The sequence below is a fragment of the Clinocottus analis genome, unplaced genomic scaffold (genome assembly GCF_023055335.1).
Source record: "Clinocottus analis isolate CAN_PGR_092001 unplaced genomic scaffold, fCliAna1.0.p SCAF_1, whole genome shotgun sequence".
NCBI lineage: Eukaryota > Metazoa > Chordata > Actinopteri > Perciformes > Cottidae > Clinocottus > Clinocottus analis.
In genome coordinates this window covers 17336352-17359667 of record NW_027175820.1, presented here as the reverse complement: position 1 = coordinate 17359667, position 23316 = coordinate 17336352, and the positions used below count along the sequence as shown (strand labels likewise).

At 38.3% G+C, this 23316-nt stretch overlaps 1 protein-coding gene across 1 annotated transcript in view; it reads right to left on the bottom strand.

Annotated features, from left to right (window-relative positions):
- Positions 1-809: 809 nt before the first annotated feature.
- Positions 810-23316, bottom strand: part of LOC137800085 (transmembrane protein 266-like) — a 44576-nt gene continuing 22069 nt past the window's right edge. Inside the window, exons 4-11 of the mRNA XM_068597141.1 lie at positions 17036-17190; positions 15179-15252; positions 13742-13798; positions 13409-13547; positions 9615-9730; positions 7212-7407; positions 3484-3546; positions 810-2977 (exon numbers count right to left, since the gene is read on the bottom strand). Coding sequence (XP_068453242.1) covers positions 2337-2977; positions 3484-3546; positions 7212-7407; positions 9615-9730; positions 13409-13547; positions 13742-13798; positions 15179-15252; positions 17036-17190 — 1441 coding nt within the window. The 3' untranslated portion in view covers positions 810-2336. The remainder of the gene's footprint in view (positions 2978-3483; positions 3547-7211; positions 7408-9614; positions 9731-13408; positions 13548-13741; positions 13799-15178; positions 15253-17035; positions 17191-23316) is intronic.

Here is a 23316-nt window from a genome sequence, read left to right as displayed (position 1 = left end):
AAATATTGTGTGAATCAAATGTCCAATCTTAAAGATTACTTTTATATGTTGTGAATGGGTACGTTCCTTGCCCATATATACCCGTAAATGAAAGAAAAGGTTCTCCAATTCCCCATCAATTCAAATACACCTGTGAAACTCTCTCCAAAATGAAATAGAAACATCATAGCCAGAAAAGATGACATTGGCAGTTTGCACAGTAATTATTTTGGGATTAAGATACAGTTTTTGGGCTGCAATAACCATTATTAAACAGTTTAGTTTGATGTATTGTTTCCAATCACGTCTATAGCGTAAGTCTTACGGTCAGTGGCATTTAAATTCAGTGTCAAGGCTTCAAATCAGTTACTCGGGGCGATGAGACTTCAGTTTTGTGTCTCCAAAAAGAGCTGTACTCAAAATCATTGTAAACTAATGCTGATCATATTCTTCTGTGCCCCACAACAATATTTGTAATATTTTTACAGATTAACTAAATAAGGCTGTTACAGACAATCCTCACACCTCGATCTTCCAATTGAAGGTGCAAAATAAGAGAACGGAGCAATTTCTATTGCCTCTCGACAGCTCTCAACATGTTGACGCCTGAGCCGGTGGCTCTCACAAGCTACGGCAAGCAAGTTGACAGAGCTAACCCCCCTGAGGGGGAACCAGAGGGCGGGTCCTAAACGTCCACGGCATCGTTGTCAGTTGTATGAGCGCAGAAAAAAACGGTGACCATGACCCGGCCAGTGTTGCACGCTGAAAGACAACAGCTCAAGCAACTTGGAACACATCACACACAGAGGGAGAGCAACTTCATTCTCGGCTCAGGAAAACGTTAATTTATCGTCATAAGAGTTATTTGCTGCTATAATAATGCTCTGAATATCAAATATTGCTCATTTAAAACACTTTTGTTGATATCTTAATTGTAGCCATAATAGTTATTAACAATTAAAACATTCTCTCGATACTTGTAAACATTTGACAAGCAACAAAATGGTACAGCAGTTTATCATCTAAATTAATGATATGAGAGAGTAATTAGGCGGGTTGATACTTCTCACGACACACTTACAATGACTTGACCAATTAGCAGTTGCTGTGACAGGTCTTTCAATGTTAATAACCTTAAATAATTTACAAATTTCACAATCATATGCACATCAGGAGATGATGCTAATGAAATAATGTTGTACAGTGCAGCCTGTAACAAGGAACCTGTGAGAAGAAATTATTTGATTAGAGGTTTTATCATGTTGCACTATATATTTTTACAGCTTCAATTTATTTAACATTATTTATTCAATTTCAGTAAACTGAGAGCAGTTAAGGAAATACTAATTTTTATTTTTGCTATTTTCATTCAAATGACAACACCTGCATTTGGCAATACCTTCCTCCATATCAAGTTTACAAAAATGTCTGTAAACATTAAAGTGCAAAGAATTTGCTTGCCATTTTGAGCACATCTTTCATGCTACAAGCACTCCAATCTATAGTTCCATGTAAAGAATCAAGTCACGTACCTTTTCATTTCAACCACACAAATATACCCAACTAATAATTTTGAACAAGTGAACAAAAATGTGATTCAATAACTACTGACGATGGTCCATGGTTTCAAATCCAACAAATAGGTGATAGAAAAGCATAGGTAAAAAAAAAAAAAAAATCTGGTTGTATAGTTAAGCCATTCTGATCTACCCTGTAGCTGTTTGAACAAAGAACAGCATGCCTGATCTTAAATTTGATCAATACAAATTAAAATAAACAAAACAAGAAAAATACAATAGAAAAAAACTCCTATAACTGCTTGAAATCCCAAGAACAGAGAACAGTGTCTTGGTTCGCAACACGGGTTAGAATTAAAGTTTTTGTTCGGTATAGGCTTGAATGGCCCCTTGCTGGTTTTAATTCATTTAAAATTCAGTGCATTTAGGACCTATTGAAAGTAAGAATTCCTGATGAAGAATGTGTCCAATAACACATTAGACACCCCCACACAGGGTTGTTATAGTCTTTGTTGTGCTATATCAGGGAATGTCTGATTTAAAAAATCCATCGAGGATAAACATGGGAGGTTGGACATTATGGCAAAGGGCCTAAGAGTTCTTGTCATTTCTACTTTTTGATCTCTGAACATGTGTACACGTCTACACAAATGTAGGAGCATCACTGTTAGCTCGAAGGTGCTCAAGCTTTCTGTGAATGAGCTAAGATTGAAATTACACAGCAACAGGAAAATCATTTTTTTTTAATCTTATGTGCTTCTCCTGCCACAACATTTTAGATATATGCCAAGGTGGCAGTAAAGTAAAAGGAAAATACTTCTGTTTCTGTGTAAATGCAGCTTATGTGTCAGGCAAGTGCCCCAGAGGTGTGTCAGCTGGTCCCAGTAGCCGGTACTTCTCCTCCAGGGATGGCTCAGTGGTGCTGCTCTGCAGGTGGATCAGCGGCTTGGTCTGCAACAGTACACAACCCCTTCCCCTGCCTCGTCTCTCCTCTTGGTTTCTGCGGTTGAAGATGTTTATTCTGTTGTCCAGCTCAGGACTGGCCTTTTCTGAGCCAGTAGGACTGGGAAGCTTAAGGTTGACAGGGTCCACTACCAGCCCCTTTTGAGCAAGGCAGGAGTCCTCAGAGAGGGAGCAGAGTAGCTCCTGCACCACCATACCGGGGTCCCTGCAGGGGTCCTGGCCTGAGTAGGACGTAGGACAGCAGCGATGGGTGCTGTAGCTCAAAGTGAGCTCCTGAGCTGTGCTGCTGCTGCAGACTGTCATAGATGAACCCGGGTTGTGGCTACTCAGGCTGAGCGGGCGAGCCGTCAGGCTGCCACTGGACCGTGATATGCTGGTTGAGATGTCACTTACCACGCTGCCCACCCGCTCCATTGCAAGCATCTGGTTTGACTGAATGGAGTTTGGATTGGTGGGGGGGTGAACGTCGATGGCTGCCATGGTGATAACCCGGGCACCCAAGCCAGAAGCTCCAGCATCTAGAAAGACATTGCATGCATTTGGAAAAGTCAAACCACATAGGAAAAACAAATATGCTCTTTACTTCAAACATGTGTAAGTGCATGAGTCCCTGTGTCCAAAGAGCACCCTTTTCTGGCAGAACAGCTGCCGCAGGATGTGAGTAGTACTTCTAGAAATAATTGAAAAAAAAGATGCTGGCTCTCAGAAAAAAGCGCAATGTGGACACATCGCCCAACAGTGTACTTTATGTTAGTCATATTGGCAAAACATTCAAATTAATGGATTTTTCAATTGCATTATATAAAAGCCACCATTAGCACAGAATTAAGATTAAGATTCACCTTTAAGATTGTAAACGTGTAATATGATAACGTGCATCAGTCGACTCTAACTAAACCTATAGGGTTTTGTCCAATTACCTTTTACTTATCATAACCACCCAAAAATCCTTTTGAGTCACTGCTTCATTTATTATAATTGTATTTAAATGTGCAAGGAGAGGTATATATGTTCAGTAACTTACCACTGATTCCTTCACTGTAGTATTGGCTGATGTAGTTGTTCATGTCATCACGCACAACTGGATCTAAGTTAATAATGAAAAGATGTATGAATTAATTGCCCTTATTAGTGAATAACAACACAAATGTGTTGCTATAGTGGCTGATTTGGTTAAATGTCTGTGACATGTTTCAATGTTTTAAAACAATACTGTATTCATAAAATTACAGTCCCATAACAAGGATGTGCATTCACCACTATAATAATTATTTTTGTTTAAATGTTGTACATCAAAAGCTTTTTATTTCCCCTCTCTATTTTTGCCATAATCTGATTACTAAATGCAACTAAACACTTTGTGCACAAAACATGAAAAAATGTGCTGAAAATATTCACTGCTTGGAAAACTATACTCCTCCATACATCTGCATACATACATTTGATTCCCTCTTTTCTTTTTCACTACCCCTCCATGAAATAATATGTTATGTTTGCTCTGTTCTAAGATATGCATAATATGCTAAAAATGTACGTTATCACTGTTATTACTATGTTTTCATTACAGTATAAATTGCAATGTTTGGCTGTAAAAATATTGAATAATACATAAAGAAAAACAGGGAATGGATACGTATATATACATATGTATATATATATATATTTATATATATACATATATATGTACATGTGTGTGTGTGTGTGTGTGTGTGTGTGTGTGTGTGTGTGTGTGTGTGTGTGTGTGTGTGTGTGTGTGTGTGTGTTTATATAAGATTAATACAAAGTGTATTACAGGAAATGACCATTCAAATTATGGTATAATATAGTGTGAGCGACTGATACTCCTGATACTCTTTGTGCATGGCAGAAAATGCAATTGGATTTCATACCTTTTTGTCTGTAGGTCTGTTTCAGTGTTAACCACTCAAAGTAGTGCAAATGAAAAATATCTCTTATGTTTACAACATAATATTGACAGAGATGACTTTTGCCCCAGGCCACAGGTACTTCATTGTCAAGTGGTCAGGATCAAGCAGTGCTACGCTGTGCATTAGCTGCACCCTAGTGCACCTGAAATAAACTGGGACAGGGTGGGGTTGGTTTTAGGGATGACAGGAATGGGGGGAAATAAAAAAGAGAGCGAGTGCGAGCTCTTTGTTCAGGCACCGATCCCTCCAGTCTCGCAGGCCTCAGTGTGCGTGGTGAATGGCTGTGATCTGCTATGCTTCTCTGTCCGCTTGATTGGTCTTGAGCTCACTGTCCGCTGGCTGAGTGCGAACCCAGAGTACCCTGAGTGCTAGCCCCTGTCCCCTGGGACATGCTGCAGACTCTGATGGGTAATTTCATTTATTTTTCAGTCTAAAATATTAATCCTTGAGCCACCCCTGGAGAGGAGGCATTGCACTCACTAAAACAAGACCGAGACAATCACTCCACAATTAATAACACATGAGTCTTAGGAAAAAAAGAATGGGCTGTCCAGCATACATAAAAAAGGCTCTGCCCTTGTTTCTGTGACAGTCAAGTAACTGGGCTGTCATCTTTCTGTGTAAAAAGAGAGGTGGCATGCTGAGGTCCTTTTAGTTCAAATCTGAAATATAATTGTGATGGGTGAGGTATCAGTTCTACATCACGGGTGAAGTAGTGTGAGAGGAAGATTAGCAAGCTAATGTTGATACAGATAAGGCAGCAGGACGACAGTAGAGAGAGCTATACCCAAAAGAAGAGGCCCTTTTCACAGCAGCCATTTTGACATGTCACTGCAGGGTCAAAGCAGGTGTAATAAATAACACTAATTATGGCCCTGTTCCATTTAGGTGGGCAAAGGCCCTGGTATCAAATTGTGCATGCTGGCTCAATGGAAAGGCGGTGGCACACTTAGTCATTATATGAATGTGTTGTAACTCTGTTTCGTTGTTCATTCTGTACACATGACATCTCTTGTAATTATGTCCATCGGCAAAGAGGGATCCTCCTCTGTTGTTTTCCCCCTTAAAGTTTTTTTGGGGGAAGTTTTTTCCTGTGAGGATGTGAGAATATTATTGCATGTGTACATATTGTAAAGCCCTTTGAGGCACATTTGGAATTTGTGATTTTGGGCTATAGAAAATACATTTAATTTAATGAAATAGAACAGGACCATAATTCATTTCACCAATTACACCTGTGTTTACCCTGCTGTGATGAGGGCCTATGGCAATGTCGGACTGTCTGTCTGCTTGTGAAACCATTTATGGTCCCCAAAAGATGAAGATTCTAGTCATCCTGTAAATTTTACTCTTGGGCCATTAGCAGGCTGACATTTGTAGTTTTGAGTAAAATGTCTCAATAACTGTATTGCCATTCAACATTTGCTAAAGACTTTCATGTCCCTCTTAGGATGAATTAAAAATAACGTTAATGATCCTCTGACTTTTTAATCTAGTGACATCATTGGTATGACTTGCAAATGACATTTCCATAAGCCTGAGCTGCACTTATGGTGCAGGTGTTGGCATGGTAACGCTCTAAATAAAGATAATGAACATGGTAAACATTATACCTGCAAGTTTAGCATTGTCATGAGAATGTTATCATTTAGCTCAAAGCACTGCTCTAGTCAATATCTTGGCTACACTCTTCTGTAAGTATCTAAGAGTAAACTCCTGGCTCATTGATGGTCACTGGATGGTCTTAAAATCTACAAGGTTTGGTACTTTAAGGCGGCACCCTTAACCTCCTGTGTCAGTCATTCTTATGACGGGTATTGCCTTGATGAGAGTTCTTGATAGTTTGACGGCATCATGCGAGTGAGTGTCGGAGAAGCCCATCGAGGGCGCGAAATATTGAGCAATACACATAAAGTTGGCTTGATTTGAGCTGACCTGACATGACTTGAGCCCTGTGGCCAAAGTGCTCATCCCAGTGAACATGTTTCTGTAAAAAGCCCCACTTGTTTCTGAGAGCCAGATTTCCCACTATCCCCTTGGGGTAATATTGTGGCCGCCGTGGAGCCTCCTGGTGCACTATTGTGGTGTGCAGGTGAAGGGGAACAGATGTTGACAGGAGCCCACTGTCTCCGAACAAGGCACAATGCACACAGCACTCTGTACCTGAAATAGTGGTCTGGGATAGCTAGGTCGGCCTTGCCACGAAGGGGGGCGGGGGGGACGGTAAGAGAGATAGTTGGGGTAAGACAGAAGCCCATGCAAGCTGACGTAGTGTCAGAGAACATGCTTGTTTTCTCCAGGATTCACCAGATCCTAAAAGCTTTTTTACCCTTCATATTGATCCCGGAGCGCCTGCGGGCAGATGGGTGTTGCGGGCGAGCACAGAGGGCTAAGAGCCCGGACTGGAAGATGCTCCAGGGCTACTGCTCCAGATTAACTCTACACTGCTTTGGCATCCAGTTCACCTGATGTTACACTGTTAGAGACTTTTTGTTCCACATAATTATGTACATACTTTATGCTGCACCTCTCTTCTGGTTTGTCATTATGCTTTTTCAGGCAAACACTGCACCTAACATGGTGTGTATTCAAATAAGCTGTATTTTGATGCTGTGGCTTTTCGATGCATTCATTTTCTGTTTGTGAAATATTGTGTTCATACTAAACTACTGCAGTAACCTCACTGCAGAACATTGTGTAGATACAATTTGTACGAGAAAGGGTTATCGATTACATTTATTTCAACTGTTTAGCTATTAATATATTATCACATTTGGCGTTGCAACTCAGTCCTACAAATTCTGCTCCGGAGACCATACTGTACCTGCTGTGACATGAGGCTCCCTGGGGTTTCTCTGGCCGCCCTCATCGTCAGACTCCCCGGGAGTCAAGCCTTCTACAACCTGAAAACTCCTGCCCTGTTTGCCCCATACATGATGAATCTGCATGGCTGCTTCACGTTCGGCCGCAAGGTCCAGGTCCTGCTGGGCCAGATGGGCCCTCAGCTGTCTGATTTCAAACTGGAGACGGTTGGTGTATGCATAGAAAAAGAGAGGGGAAAACAGCAGCTTAGTGAATGTAGCAATGGAATGTAAAATGGATGAGTGATGAGGACAGAGATGGAAAAATTGATGGGGAAGGTAATAAATAAAAGACAGAAAAGAGCAAACGAGGGAGAAAGGCGTGACAAAGTAACAGTAACATGCGCCGTGACAACGTCCCAGACGCACATAGCATCTATTCTTATAGGCGTAAAGGTTCATTAATAGTGAGCTGTTTTCAGCATTAAACCAAGTGCATTATTATGTGTTGGCTAAACTCTGTTATGTCCCTATGTATTGATTTCCAGTGTACTTGCTTAGAGAATTCATGCAACTCATCGACAAGAAAACATTTCAGCAGCAGATTTTGTAAAAGTACGGGAATACAAAATAAAGAAAACACATTGAGATGATTTTACAAATCATACATGCACAAGGTAACTAAAATATAAATTATACTTTCAAATATAGTTATACATGAACCCATAGGATAAGGTATCACCTAAATTGTACATTAAAGCAGTGAATGGAAACTATTACCTATATATATATATATATATATATATATATATATATATATATATATATATATATATATATATATATATATATATATATATAATATGAAGAACATTTTGATAAACATGATTTTTGAAAAGATCTGATCATTTCAGGTCTGGTCTCAGACCTGAATTAGATGATCAATTATTTTTTCTTTAACAATATGTATTGTAGTCTGCATTTTGCCATATGAATCATCAGTTTGTGTCATCTGAAGAATGATATTAAAATGGGTGGAAAGACTGGACCTATTTGTAAGGTATTGCTGCCCTCTTCTGGTGGTAAATGAATAGTGTTTTATAGGCTTATGAGGTCATAACCATTTCCTGTGTCAGCTTTGTTAGCTGGATCCAGCTGAGAGTGAGAGACTTCTACAATTTAATTAGAACATGTTTATTATTGACATGAAGTAAAACATACATTAATTGTGTAAAACTATAGCTGAGTTTAAAGCATTTCTACCGTCATGCAGTATTGAGATGCAGTAGTGGACAAATATTAAAAGTCGAAAAAAGTGTGGAAAACTTTACGCAACATGATCCACTTCCCACTTCTCCAACAATATATTAGAAAAAATACCATAATGTATATAGAATATCATAAACATATCATACGTCATAGTATAGTATGTCATAAAACTGTAGGTCATAAAAAATGTCATACAAACTGTCAGTGTAGTATGTCTTCAAATGTTGTATTATAGAATATCATAAAATGTCAATTAATGTCGTTTAAACTTCATAGTATAAAATGTCATAAAGAGTTATATAATTGAAATTTCATGAAAATCAGGATGTCATCAATATGCTATGCAAAACGTCACAGAATAGTATGACACCAGAATGTGATAGTAAGATATGTCTTTAAAAATATTATAGTAAAATGTAAGTGAAAAGCAACGTCAAAGCGTAGTATAATGTATATTATGACCAAAATATCTTAGTATAGTAGGTCAGAAAAGTATAGTAGTGTTATGTAGAGTTGTAGATGCAGTGACCGGTAGCCCCCATGAACTTTGAAACATTTTTGTTGTCTCGTGTCTATGACTGCAGCATGCATGGTCCTTGACAGAGACACACTCATCAACATTGGACAATTGGATTACGTGCAGCATGTTTTAGGCAATCACTGCCGATGGCATCTTCCAACCACCCAGTCTGCCGCAGGAGGAGAGTCGAGATGACAGCTAAGTTAACCCAGCGACCAGAGGCTTTCTGCTAACCAGTCCTCGTTTAATGTTAAGATGCTAGCCATATCATCTGTCCAGATAATTGTTTTGTTGCTGTTGTTAACATTCATACAGACGTTTTTCTTTTGTATCAAATAGGCTACAGCTGCATTTCTTTTTATAACACTGTGTAACAACAATAAATTGTCCTTGAATTCTTGCATAATATAATATCTCCTAAACAAGTCATAGTATTGTATGTAATAAAACTGTCTTAGAGTAGTTTGTTGTGTCTTAGTTTGATGTGTCATAAAATGTGTCAAAATTCCGTTTTTTTTTTCAAAATATTGTTGCACAACTTCTGTCTCAGTCCTCGTGCTGAACCCTTTTAAGGTATGGGTATGTGTTGTGAATGAGAACCCATATACATAAAGAAAAAAGGTGTTTTGTTACTTACAGCCTGTTCCTGGCAGATCTGAGTAAGACGCTCCAGCTGCTCCTCTCGCACAGCCTTGGTCTTCTCACACTGCTGAATCTCCAATTCCATCTCAACTTTGACTTGTAGCACATAAGCTAACATGAAAGACAGAGAGAGGGAGAGAGAGTTTTAAAAGAAAAACTATATTTGTTTTGTTCCCTTTATGATTTAATGGTCTGCAACGGATTGCCAGGTGTTTTAGGAGGCATCAATACTTTCTTCGTGAAAAAACCTGAGACAGCTGCTGGAGGTATTTATGGTAAAATACATCAAGCACATTATGGTCCAAGGTCAGTGTTGGTGCACCATGTGTCCTTTGCGCTGTCTGTCATCACACATGAAAACCTCATTAATTACTGGTTGCCAGTAATCCTATACCTATACTGAATGAATTTGTCGAGGTGATGAAATGTTCCACAGGAATCTGGTTTCATGCTGACTTGATAGTGTAGCACGGTGTTTGTATATTTTCAACCTACACTGACCCTAAACATCCCATTCCACCTGATTAGAAATGTATTTACTGGGTTAACATCGGCTGTGTACAATATCTGTATAAACTAAAGACACATTCGTGGAAGCAGTGTCAGATAATGGCGCAGTGGCGGTGTCATTGGGGTATAAGATGTAAACTAAATGGTTGCATTTTCATCCCATTTTATAAATTCAGAAAGTATTTGTGCGTTTCAGTTTCACCAAGGATGATCAAAATTGACAATGTATAATAAAAAAAAAACACTCGTAATTGAGGTTTTAGTTACTAACAGACTTAGTTCAAGGGACAATTGTATAATTAGCAGCTCATTTGCAGTTTCTCACAATTATAATCTTAACTTTTGTTGTCTGGAAGTATTTTCTGAGCTGTTCTTGTTGCAGGACAGCTAATTTACGCAAAACAAAGTAATCATGTATTTTTGGAACAATACACAAATACATTTGGATGCATGTGACATATTGTAAAATCCAGTGAAAATGAGTCCAAACTGCTCCATTTGAGAAAAAAAAGCAGTAAAAACAATGAGCCTGAAGGCATCTATCTCAAATGTTGTTCAAACGCAAAGCTACTTTGTGTACCACTATGGAAATGTTTTTAGTTATATAGTCTCTGTGGTCACATGGTCACCTCAGCTTCCTCTTCTTCCTACCACAGTGTTGCACTAAAGTGTTGCCAGCATACTTTGGCCATCCTTAAATCAGACTCGCTACAAAACTGCAACTGACTGGTTGTATATTTGTTTATTCATATATTTATGAAAGGCTACTTGGTAAAGTATTTGGTCAGAAATATGTGCTGGAACTGATTCATCCAACATTTTCACATTATCACATCTTGAACAATCAGTAACTCCACTTCTTACAATCTTACAGCACATTTTCAGGAGCAGCATGGGAAAGTAAAAAAAAAAAAGGATCGGTGTTGTTGTGATAGTGGATCTGGATCTGTACTATCACGACATTCAACTGCCAGCTTTGTCAAAAAACGAAACCACCTTTCTGGTACTGAGAGGGGCAGAGCAACAACACAAGCCATCGCCACATGCTCCTTGTACCTATTTATAGTCGTGTTGGCGCACACACACACATAGCAAAAGTGTGGGGCATCAGATGGGGTCAGTCCAGTCAGAATTTAAAAAGGCATGAAAAGCTTCATCACAGGTTCACACCATAGACAGTAAAAATACATTTGGTCTCCTGCATGTTGTATCTGTGTCAGTATGCATGAGAAGCCACCTATTTGCCACAATGTAATACTTCACTTGCACATACATGCACACCCCCATGCACATATATATATATATATATATATATATATATATATATATATATATATATATATATATATATATATATATATATATATACACACACACACACACACACACACACACACACACACACACACACACACACACACATTAATACTTCATACATGCATACACATGCATACATGCCAACAGCAGTCATTCTTGTTTTATTTTTAGTCAAAAAACAATAAATTATGATAATTCAGGGTCCAATATTGTTATTTTCCATGATACTGTAGCTGTCGTAGAGATCCTGAAAACTCTTTTCATGTACATCTTTATTTTTCAACCCTGGTTGCTTTACCCCCCTAAAGGGTTTCATATTAAAGAGATAAACTTAAAAGCTATTAAAAACAATACAAAATATATGCACATTCATAAGTAGCGTCTTCGTAGCACTATCTAGGCAGATTCTCAGAAGTATTTACGCAAGTGTAAATTGGTAATTGTGTGTGTGTGCGTGTGTGTGTGTGTGTGCGTGCGTGTGCGTGTGTTACAGCATTACTGACTGTTGCTGGCAGCACATGCATAACAGTGTAATTCACACCACAATTTTACTGAGGCAAACACATGGCTCGTCTCCACTCTCCTCTCACCTGGAGTCAGGTGTTTCACTTCTCACATAAACCAGAGACTTACATTTTACAACCAACCGAGAAAACCTAATTCTGTATATTGTGTCAGGAAGATTTGTCATTTCTGAATTTTTTTTTAACCCGTGAATACAACTAGCAAAATCATTATTTGTATTGTCTTTGTATGTAAAAAAAAAAAAAAGACAAGACATTAAACAGTTGAAGATTTTTTTTTTCTGCGTATTTGAGAGGTTGACATATAACTTTGCTAATAAATTCTTCTTTCTAGTCCTTACAAATTTTGCTGCAGTTCACTCCTCTGTACACAAACATTGGCACTTCATACGTCAAGTTAATTCTGCAAGAGACTCAAGCCCTCACCTATGATAACCTAGCCGGTCCCTCAGCGGTACATTTATTGGTTTGAGTGTGATTTTTATCCTCAGAGGTGTGTTGCCGCCTGCCTAACAAGGAAACTCAATCACTCACAAATATCAAACCCAACAGGTCGAGGTGTGAGGCTAAAAAATCACAAGTTCATTCCTTGGAAAACAGAACAGCTGCATGTTAAGAAGTAGGATACATGCTCCTGCTGAATCATATGGATTACTGAAATGATTAACCGTGTCATTGTGAAGTGTCCCTTTTAGTTCAATATATTTGATCCATTAAAACAATGTACTGATGTATGATTAACATTCTGGACTAAAGAGATCTTAAAATCAACCAAGACAGAAATTTCTATTTAAGACATTTAAGAATTAAAACTAAGCTAAGCTAGTTGTTTCACACTGTTTTCCAGTGATTGTGCAAAGCTAACCAGTTGCTGGCTGTAGCCTCATCTGTCTCCTCCAGAAAGCAAATGAGCATATTTCTTAAAATTTCATTTTTTTTAAACTATTGCTATGAGGGGAAACATTTGGGAAAACAGCCCTTTACTCATCCATTGTCTCATTGGACATGAACGCATTGCACACTAAGTTCCTGTGTGTTTGGTGTGCAGCTGATCCTGTATGCAGTCAGAAGCCCGTGGTGAGGGTGACCTCTGAACAGATATTGAACCGATCTTCATTAGCATAAGGGAGAACAACCACTATATTCATTATGGCCTCTCTGAATCTACTTAACCATCCCCTTACAATCAATACAAGTTAGAATAGCAGAGTGGCAGCAATTTACGAGGGATGATCAATAGCTATCTTGCGTTGAATAGTAAATCATTTGTATAATTACATAGCTAACAGGGTCATTTAGCTCTTTCATATTGGTTGTATAGTTGTGCATCTGTGTAATACTTTTGAGTTAATAAAGATTGCACACTTCCTTGAGTTGCTACACAAAATGAGTCTCACATACAGGCCCCTTAATAACACAAGCTTTTTGTCTGCCTCACCGTCAATAATCCTCTTGACCCTCCAGATGCGAAGAGTGATGATGAGGCTTATGGCATCCCAGGGGCTGCTGGGCCCGTTGGCTACCGTGGAGGCCACCATGGGGGCCAGGGACAGCACAATGACAGCACCATCAAACACCTGAGAGGTCACACACACAAGCACATACAAAATGTAAATATGTGCACATTTTGTTTTGTGTGTAAAGTCTATTTCACAAAACGCTAAACTATATCTATGGAGGAACAAGTGGCAAAATCGAAAATAATATTGAATACTGACAAAATGGAAACCTGGTCATTAAGACTTGCTAATAAACAAACGACGACACTAACCTCAACTTTGTTCTCTATATAGTCCCAGATCCCGAGTACGACAATTCTGAAGACAGTCTAAAACAGACGGGGAGAGATAAATAAAAGCATTAAAATAGAAAGGTGAGGGAGTTGATGATACATATAAAAAGCTCTTGTGATATTCTTAGTCTTTTGAGTTGTCATCACACCCAACACCCTTTGTCAAGATGTGTGAACCTAGACTAAAACCAGAGAAGAGGCCTGTGTGGTAGTTTTCTTCTTCAAATGTAATTTTTGTCTAAATAAAATAAAAACTATGCTAGAATGCTATAGGTGAATTGAGACGACCTTAAAGTAGCCCAAAATATAACTATTTCATTAGTGTAAAATGTGTTGCAGCTGAAAAACAGTAAATACATACACACATAGAGAACAATACAACCAATTTTCCTATGACACGTCACAGAAACATCTCAGAGAACAAATAAAACTGTCCTTTTACAAGCACTTATATCTGGGAAAAATGTGTTCTTGATTTTAGACCTAGAAGAACATCACGATCACTTATCAAATTTTACATTGTGCTTTTTAGATTTGGTTAGTTGTGGGAACCTTTGTTGAACAGGGTCATTGATTTATCCTCCAATACGCATGTGGTATCATGTATAACTAGTCCTGCTAATCCATCATCCAAAGCGTTTGTTGGACAACAGTGCTGGTGTCAAATGAGAAGTGCAGGGACTCCACCCACATGTTCGAATTCTGTTTTCCGTATGGAGCAGAGGGGCCTGCTGGTGATAAGCTACATCTACCTAACACCATTCCCAGATGACTCTTCTTCTGTGATGTCAGTGGGAGAGGTGTTTGGATGGATCGTATCGCTGTAACCCCATCCCTACTGCTCATTAAGCTCAGCTTTAATTATTGCTCCTAGTGGCTCACTGGTAATTAATGTTTGGTTTAGGGCGTTGGGGCTGAGTCTGTCAGGGTAATTGGTTTGCACTGGAGTGGAGGCCTGTGGGCCAAATTCTCCCCTCTCCATTTTTTTTTTTTTTTTTTGCTAGAGTGATGACAAGACACTATCTTATCAATCAATAACTACAATTTTATTAAGACTAATTACAATGATGATGATGATTATGATGACACAACAGACCAGCCATCCAGCCTTAAGGTAGCATTTCTGAGGCTAAAGCTGAATCCTGAGAAGACGATGGACTACATGAAGGAAATTAAACGGCAGCTCTAGTTTCCGCCTGTACCTGGTTTGCATTGGATATAATCTAGTTAAAGAAAGTTATGTTTGGTTTTATTCAATAATGAATTAAAACGGAATAAAGTGTGCCACTTCAAATATCAGGGTTGTTGTGCCCATTAAGGACTTCTGTGATCGTGTAACATTATTTAAAAGACCAAGAGCAATATTTGTATTAACGCTAGTACTACCATTTTCTGGACAACAATAAATTGTCTTACCTCTGAAAAGAAGAGTGACAAGATGATAAGGCTGATCCAGTGGATAATGCTGGCAAATTGGAAAGCATTGGAAACTATTGAAAGAAGAAATATGGACAGATGTTAACTTGCGGAGTCCAAAAGGGGAGCACACAATAAACAATACAAGGAAGCAAAGTGGTCCTATGAGGTGAGCAACTTAATAAAACAATAATAGATGTCTGAATTCCTTTGAGTTTCTTAGCTTACATTATCTTGTATAAGCATGTGTCTTGCCATTCAATCGAAATATAATTCGTAATGTTTATTTTTGAAGGTCGAGTACGAAGATAAAAATATTAAATTTTCAGCCTGAATTCATTTTGAACTATTTACCCATATCACACCTAAAGCTGCTCCTGAAAAATAGACATGCTCCTCCTCTCCTTCTGTCCATCAGTATTTTGATTTTTCCCATATCTCAGGACCCATCTTTGAATCACAATGCCAACCTGTATGTACTCATGTTCTAGGCCTCTAATATCTCTGTGCACTCCCTCCCGCCTTATTGTCCACTCCACTGTTTGTCTTGCAGGAGTGGCAGCAGACAAAGCACCGGATTACAGCAGATCTGAAGTGACTAGAGTCCTGCAGTCCCCGCAGCGAGACTGGAGCTGGATGCTCGCCAGTAATCGATAGAGACGAGTGCCTGCTGCTATTGACAAGGGACTAGGTTCATTATCACCTTTCTCCATCACTCTCCATCACAACCATTTACCATCCAGCACCACCAGCTCCTCTGTGATTGGCAAGACCGCACACACAGAATTGATGGAAAGAGGAGACACTAAATGCATTACACATGACTATTTAGGAAGAAATCACATGACTGTTACACTTACCAGACTTGAATCTTTGTAAATCACTGTCAATGTGCTGTTGTGAAATAAAATGAGAAACTAAATCTGAAGTCTAATTTATGTAAATTATTTGAGTTTCTCGTTGTTAAAGTCCACTGTGTGTTGCTGTTACAGTGTTCAGTACAATGTCCTATATACAGTAATATTCACCGACAGTTTAGGGTCCCTTTTGCACCAATTTACTAACTCACAACACAAAGCATGTGTTGGAAGAAGTAACTACTAACTCATAGACATCTGAAATGGTTCAAAGCCAAAAAGGTTATAACCAGGCTTAATACTTACCAATATATCTTATTATTTTAGGTTTTCATATTTATATTTCATAGTTTTTATGTAATACATTTGTATTTGGAAAGTAACGTGTAGCTACAGTTGTAAAATTCATATGGCAAACAGCACAATATTTTCCTTTGAATTTTATTGAAGTAGAAGTGTAAATTAGCAGTTTATCAGAACCAGAATCAGACATAATAAACAATTCTGATTCAGATGAACTGAAAAATTTCTATTAAAGTATGGTACTTTTTGAAACCAGTACCTTTTTATTATGATGTGCTCTTCCTTACAACTTATTATATCAATCATGACACGGCCTCAAAGTCATAAGTTAAAGACTGTACCAGTGTAGCTACAGCAAGATAGCTATGATATGATATAAGTAATAAGAATAATTACACACATTGTTTTCATGAATAATCTTAATCTGAGCCTGTTGGCCGGTAGGTCGCAGTGCAGAAAAAGTCAAGTTATTAAAGTTTCAGTTAAACGACTGAGGACTCTAAAGCATTTAACTACCCACTGCTTATGAAGCTACTCCTGCGAGCTGCACTGGATGACCCCCAAGTGTTTTATGAACGTCACACAGTCTATGCTCCAGTGTCATTGGAGAAGAATATGCATGCCCAGAAAACCTCCCTCTTGATAAAATAAAGGTTAACATAGATGATATAAATAAGTAGCCCTGCACAATATTTACATTGTAGGAGTTTGGTGTCTATCAGCAGCTCCAAAGACAGGAACAGCACCACCAGGATGACACAGGCCACCAGGATACAGTTGAAACCAGCGCTGAGCAGACACACTTGCCACAGGGCCACCCGGCGACCGCAACAAGGCTTCAGCCAGTTGGACCTAAAAGAAAAAATTTAAAAAAAATAAAAACATGCTTTTTTTAAACTTATTTTTACATATTCAATAGATTTGTAAAAGTATGGCTTATTCTATTGCATTTCTTAACGTCATAATATTAAAAAGAATTAAAAATGTACTACATCTCATAAATGTATGCTTGGCTCAACCCCCTGATTAAATATGTAATACTCATACACAGAAATGTAATTATTTAAAGTCAATGTTGTCTGTTAGACAACATTTACACACTAAGATTTGACAGGTGAATAATTAATAATATCCTACTGGTATTGGAAGAATCGATGCTTGTATTGATTCCCAGTTAGAGTGCAATGCTGAACAAAATCTCAATGGCTTGGTTTGATATTTCACCCTCTTGACATGGCCAACAGAGGGTGGTAGTTTACACTTATGAAAGGTCACGTCTGTCCAAATAAAGTTTGTTGCTGATGGCCAGAGCAACGGGAAAGGAAGTGTGGTCAGAGACAGCATTGACAGAGAGAGGGACAGTGAAGCTCTGTGAACTAGGGACTGAACCAGCAGCTGCAGGAGTGACTGGAATATTGATAGACTCCTTTTTACTTGCCAATGAAGGGAGTCACTGTAGGATGCTGCTTCGAGGACAGGATTTCACACTCGGCAAAATCAATGGCCCGTTGATATACATTTTGACTTAAACACACATCTACATTTCAATGTGAGAATTGTAGTTATCTATGGAATATATATTTTCAATTCTACCACGTTAGCTTACAATCGCATGCCTTTAATGGACTCCAGACGAAATAGTAGGTTAACAAGACTTGAAAAAAACAAAAGCTGAATTTGCCAGGTACTGTGAGAATCCCACATTTAGGCCATTAAAGTGTCTGGCAAGATGACTCAACGCTATTTAGAAATAGTGGCTAGTCTTACAGACCAGCTACTACAAGGGCTGACAGTAGGAGATGAGAGGGACCATGCCTCTCGCCGGCTCTCCAGCTGGAGTGGAAAGTTGGCTCTGCCGGCTACCTTTCCCTTCTCCCCATGCACTGGCATTGAGGAGGCAGACGTTGGCAGAGCATTTCTCTCCTCTGATCAAGTCTTCATTCCTTGGCGTGGCACTAACATGAGCTGCAACGGTGGCAAAATGGCTCCGTTTTTTCACTGTGACAAAATTGACTATGCTGCAATCATTAATGAATAATCTGGGTAATGTATTTGTTTTGATACAAGTTATAGCCCCATACATTCTCACTTTGAAATGTGTTTTACCTTTGAAATTAGTTTTCATAAACATCTATCATCAACTTCAGATTTATAGTACAGGAATGTAACAAATTAATCCATAATACAAGTCTTACTTTTACCTTTTATTTATTTATGTTATTTTATGTTTAACTAGCACATTTCAATTGCCTCGGAGCTTTACATTTATTTTACGTGTCACCTCGTTTCTGACACTTCTGTTTAGTCGGTAGAAGTGGCCACACAATTTGTGTGTGTGTGTGTGTGTGTGTGTGTGTGTGTGTGTGTGTGTGTGTGCGTGTGTGTGTGTGTGTGTGGCTCTTTGACGATTTTATCAAGGTGAACTGTGGAATTGCCAAATTCCACAGTTCAATTCAATTTGCACACAAGCTCCACAACAGATCACCAGTCAAAGTGGAATCTCTCACCTGTTTTAGGAATTTGTCTGACTCCAATAAGACGTTTCTGAAGCCATACAATATCACTGAAGAATGAACTGTCTGCAGGATATCAAACATCATTATGATGTTCTTCTAGAGAAATAAATTGATGGACTAATGCGGGAAATGTATTTAGCTGCTGTTGAGTTGATCACTGCATTGGTTTTTTAGAGGAAAGTATTTATTCGGTTAAGGCTGGCTTGGCCAGAGCCACAAGCCTGTAAACAATGCACAGCTAATCTAATAAAGGCGTAATCATGCTGATAGCAATCATCTTCTTGGCTTTGGGTGGGGTAGCACTAATGTGCGACTTCCAGATGGTGCAGAATCTGCTCCACCAGAGTCTTGGCGAGACTCTATGGATGCCAGGTATCGTGCCATCCTGAGAGCCAGTCTATATATATATATATATATATATATATATATATATATATATATATATATATATATATATATATACACACACACACACACTTGCACACACATGCATATATAAAGACAATATAAAAAAATAAAGAGGAGAGAAAAAACATCTAAACATCTAACATCTAAACTCTGAATCAGAACCCATTGCATAAACCTATAATATACATATCAAGCTCAACTGTATGATGAAGGTTAGAGGGTCTTTGCAATAGTATCTTGTCATATGAGCCAGGAACCAAATGACCACACAACTACAATCCTTTTAACCAAAAATGTACTACTCAGTGTCAAGTCACATATTCTCAGTTTTAATTTTGATAACACCTGCAGCAGTTCATTTCTCAATTGTGAAAACAAAGAAGTGTATTGTTCATCCAAAGAAACTCTTGCAATGAGAAATCAACAAAATAATAGGTACCAATGTAATATAATTTCATATTTAATAACACAAATGCAATAAACGGGAGAGTTGGATTTGGGAGACCTGAATCATTTATGTTTTTCTCTATATGAACGGTAAACACGAAATATAAAGTATTATTTGTTTTATTTAAAATAAGAATTGAGTGAATGATGTCCTTCAGCTCTGCATTGCTTTCCATTCAAATATTCACTAGCTGCTACTGCTATGATGAAAGAAACTCATTCGCCCTTTCCAGGCACATCGTCCATGAGACAATGGGGATTTGCACCAGACTTACAGAAATAACATTCTCTCACCTTTATAGATTTGTGGCTTCTCCTAACGGCACACAACATCATCTTTCTCAGATCTGATTGTATGAACCTCCATCCATTCATTATCCAAACTGCTTATCCTGTTTTAGGGTCACGGGGCGCTGGAGCTGATCCCAGCTGTCCATGGATGAAGGCAGGGAACACCCTGGACAAGTCGCCAGTCTATCACAGGACAGACAACCGTTCACGCTCACATTCACACCTACGGGCAATTGAGAGTCCAATTAACCTAACCTGCATGTCTTTAGACTGTGGGAGGAAGCCGGAGAACCCAGTGGGAACCCACGCTGACACGGGAAGAACATGCAAACTCCACACAGAAGGACCTGACCAGTGTCTGAACCCCGGCCCCTCTTGCTGTGAGGCGTCAGTGCTAGCCACTACACCACCGTGCTAGCCACTACACCACCGTGCTAGCCACTACACCACCGTGCAGCCCTACATGAATATGTAGGAACCTGATAAATGGAATATTCTTACACTGTGAGAATAGTAGCACATTTTGGATAATAAACAACGAAAGAAAAAAAGGAAATCTGTGCATTTCAGTCATCCAAACATTTTACTGACTCAAACAACCTCCATTTCCAGAGGTTATGGTTTAGCAAACTTCAACCATATGATTAGATAGTCCATCAAAGTGCATCTCATATCAAATGATTTCACGCTTCATTCAACTGCTGCAGGGAAGAAAAGAAAAAAAGAAAGAATTACCCAAACAATAAAACTCCATGAGTGGGAGTAGTAAAGTGTGAAAAGTGAAATACTTCTCACAAACTTTTATAAGGGTACATTCTCCTCAGGCTTTAACAGTGCAGCCACTCACAATAAACCTCACTGAATGAATACTTAAAGTCCAATTTTGGAATCATTTCACAATTATCTTCCATACCCCCAAAATAGGGCAATAGCCAGGATTTTAGGTCTTGGGTCAAATAAGTAGTCCAGCGCATATATGTTTATAGTGAGCTTTTGAGGTGCTGGTAGGCCGATGTATTTTTCTCTTTGGAAGGAGACAGATATTTCCTTTGGAAATATATATATATATATATATATATATATATATATATATATATATATATATATATATATATATATATATATATATATAGAGAGAGAGAGAGAGAGAGAGAGAGAGAGAGAGAGAGAGAGAGAGAGAGAGAGAGAGAGAGAGATCTATATAGATAGATATATATATCTATAGATAGATAGATAGATAGATAGATAGATAGATAGATAGATAGATAGATAGATAGATAGATAGATAAGAGAGGTATCTCTATACCTTCTCTTCAAAGTGTTTTCCCCAGATGTCAAACTAATCCTTAAAATAGAAATGTTTGACATGATGGTATCAAGTCATCCAGTAGTAATTCAACTTAAAGCTAATCTCAACATACAACATGAGGAGTCCAGACATAATTGAAAAAGGTATTTATGAGTTTGTCTGTGGTTAAAAGGGAAAAAAACTGCATCAACTAGAACTGCAAAGAGGTCAAATATACTCGCTAGTTTGAAAATCTATGCACCGCAACAGCAAGTACATTTTCCACATTAGCAGTCTTAAATATACAGCAAACCTTTGCCGTAGACTCGTAGTGTTAAGCATGATCAAAATCTAGTGAAGAGTACTTTGTTCGTATATAACGCATCGGAAGGCAGCATCTTGGCTAAGATCAAATCCATCATGTAGGGATAATTTAATGAGTCAACAAGGCAATAAAGATCTGTGTTACAATCTGCCCAGAATTTATAACAGGTCTTCATAACAGGCTAGTGCAGAAGCCAAAGCATCACACATACACACACACACACACACATACACGCACATGCACACATACACACACACACGTGCACACACACACAGATGAATAAGGGATGCAAGTTCACAGGAAGTGCAAAGACTCAGCTTTGATACGTTTGATAATTCATTAAATGTGTGTGTCCTTACTTCATGTCATGCCAAAACTAGCCCGGCCCAGAGGGGACACAGTCAGACGCTGCTGGTGACACATGCGGTATATTAATGAGTCTTAATAAAGCAACAGAACAGTAGCAAACGTTGTTTCTCTGACCCGCTCGGGCCTGACGGCCTGACAGAACCACCTGGCACAAGTCACTGGTAGACAAAGACACGCAATGGACAAGGTCATCTCTCAAACTACTAGTTTTCTAACTCACCTTGGCTTTATGGATGTTCACATTTTTTGAAATATAATAATGATTTACTAAAAATAAATACAGCTATTTTAGTCAAATTACAAGACTTTTTGGACATTTACATGGAGTTAATGGTCTTTCTTCATTTGCTCTCTCTCTGCATTTCTGTTTTTTTTTAAATCTCTCTTTCTCTACATTAGTGTGTGTTCAGCTGGTCAATATATATGTCACTGCTTCCTCCTGTCAGTGAGTGGAGCTGGACAGGAAAACAGAAGAAGGAGATTAAATCAGAAAAAATAATCGATACCAGCATGTTGAGTGAGCTACCAAACACTGGGACAGTCCGACTCACAGCTGATGGTCTTATTGGATAAAGTACTCCACTACAGTGGAGGGGTTTATAATGTTTTAATATAAATTAATCCTTAATCCAATAGACAGCAATTAAGGAAGTGCAGTAAATTTGGAAAATATTACATCAATATTTCTAATGGACACAATTTATCTCCGTTTTATCAGCAACTTCAAGAAAATTGGAGAATTGCACTACAGTTTCTTGAAATAATATTATGATCAGTGCATTTCTTTGGGAGCTCAGAAATTATATTTTTACGTACACTTTGTACCAGTGTTGATTTTATTATAATTATAGTTTCCTTAGCTTCCTAATTAGGTGTTTTAAGGAAAGTCCACTGAAGCACCTGGATGAAATACACAGACACTGGAAATTACGTCTTCACACAGAAAAGCTCCAGCAGGCCAGTAGACTGAAACACATTACCTGTATTTAAAATACAGGTAATGTGTGAATGTGTTTTTTGTTTTTTGATCTGTGAAATGCAGTATTTCTGTTCTTCAAGATGTAGTGCACAGAAAAAAAGTTAATATGAAGCAAATATCGTAGAATTTGAAAATGATATGCAGTATGTATATATTATAACAAAAAACAACAACAAATAGCTGCTTTTTGTGAATGAGAGTACCCTCTGCTAAAAAAAAGATATATATATTTATTTTTTTCTACGTCATCCACGTTGCGTAGGAGCACGCTATTGCATGCTTAATCCGTCAATGTAGTAAGAAAACATATATTTCTGGACTCTATACATTGACCTCACAGCACATACTATTTACA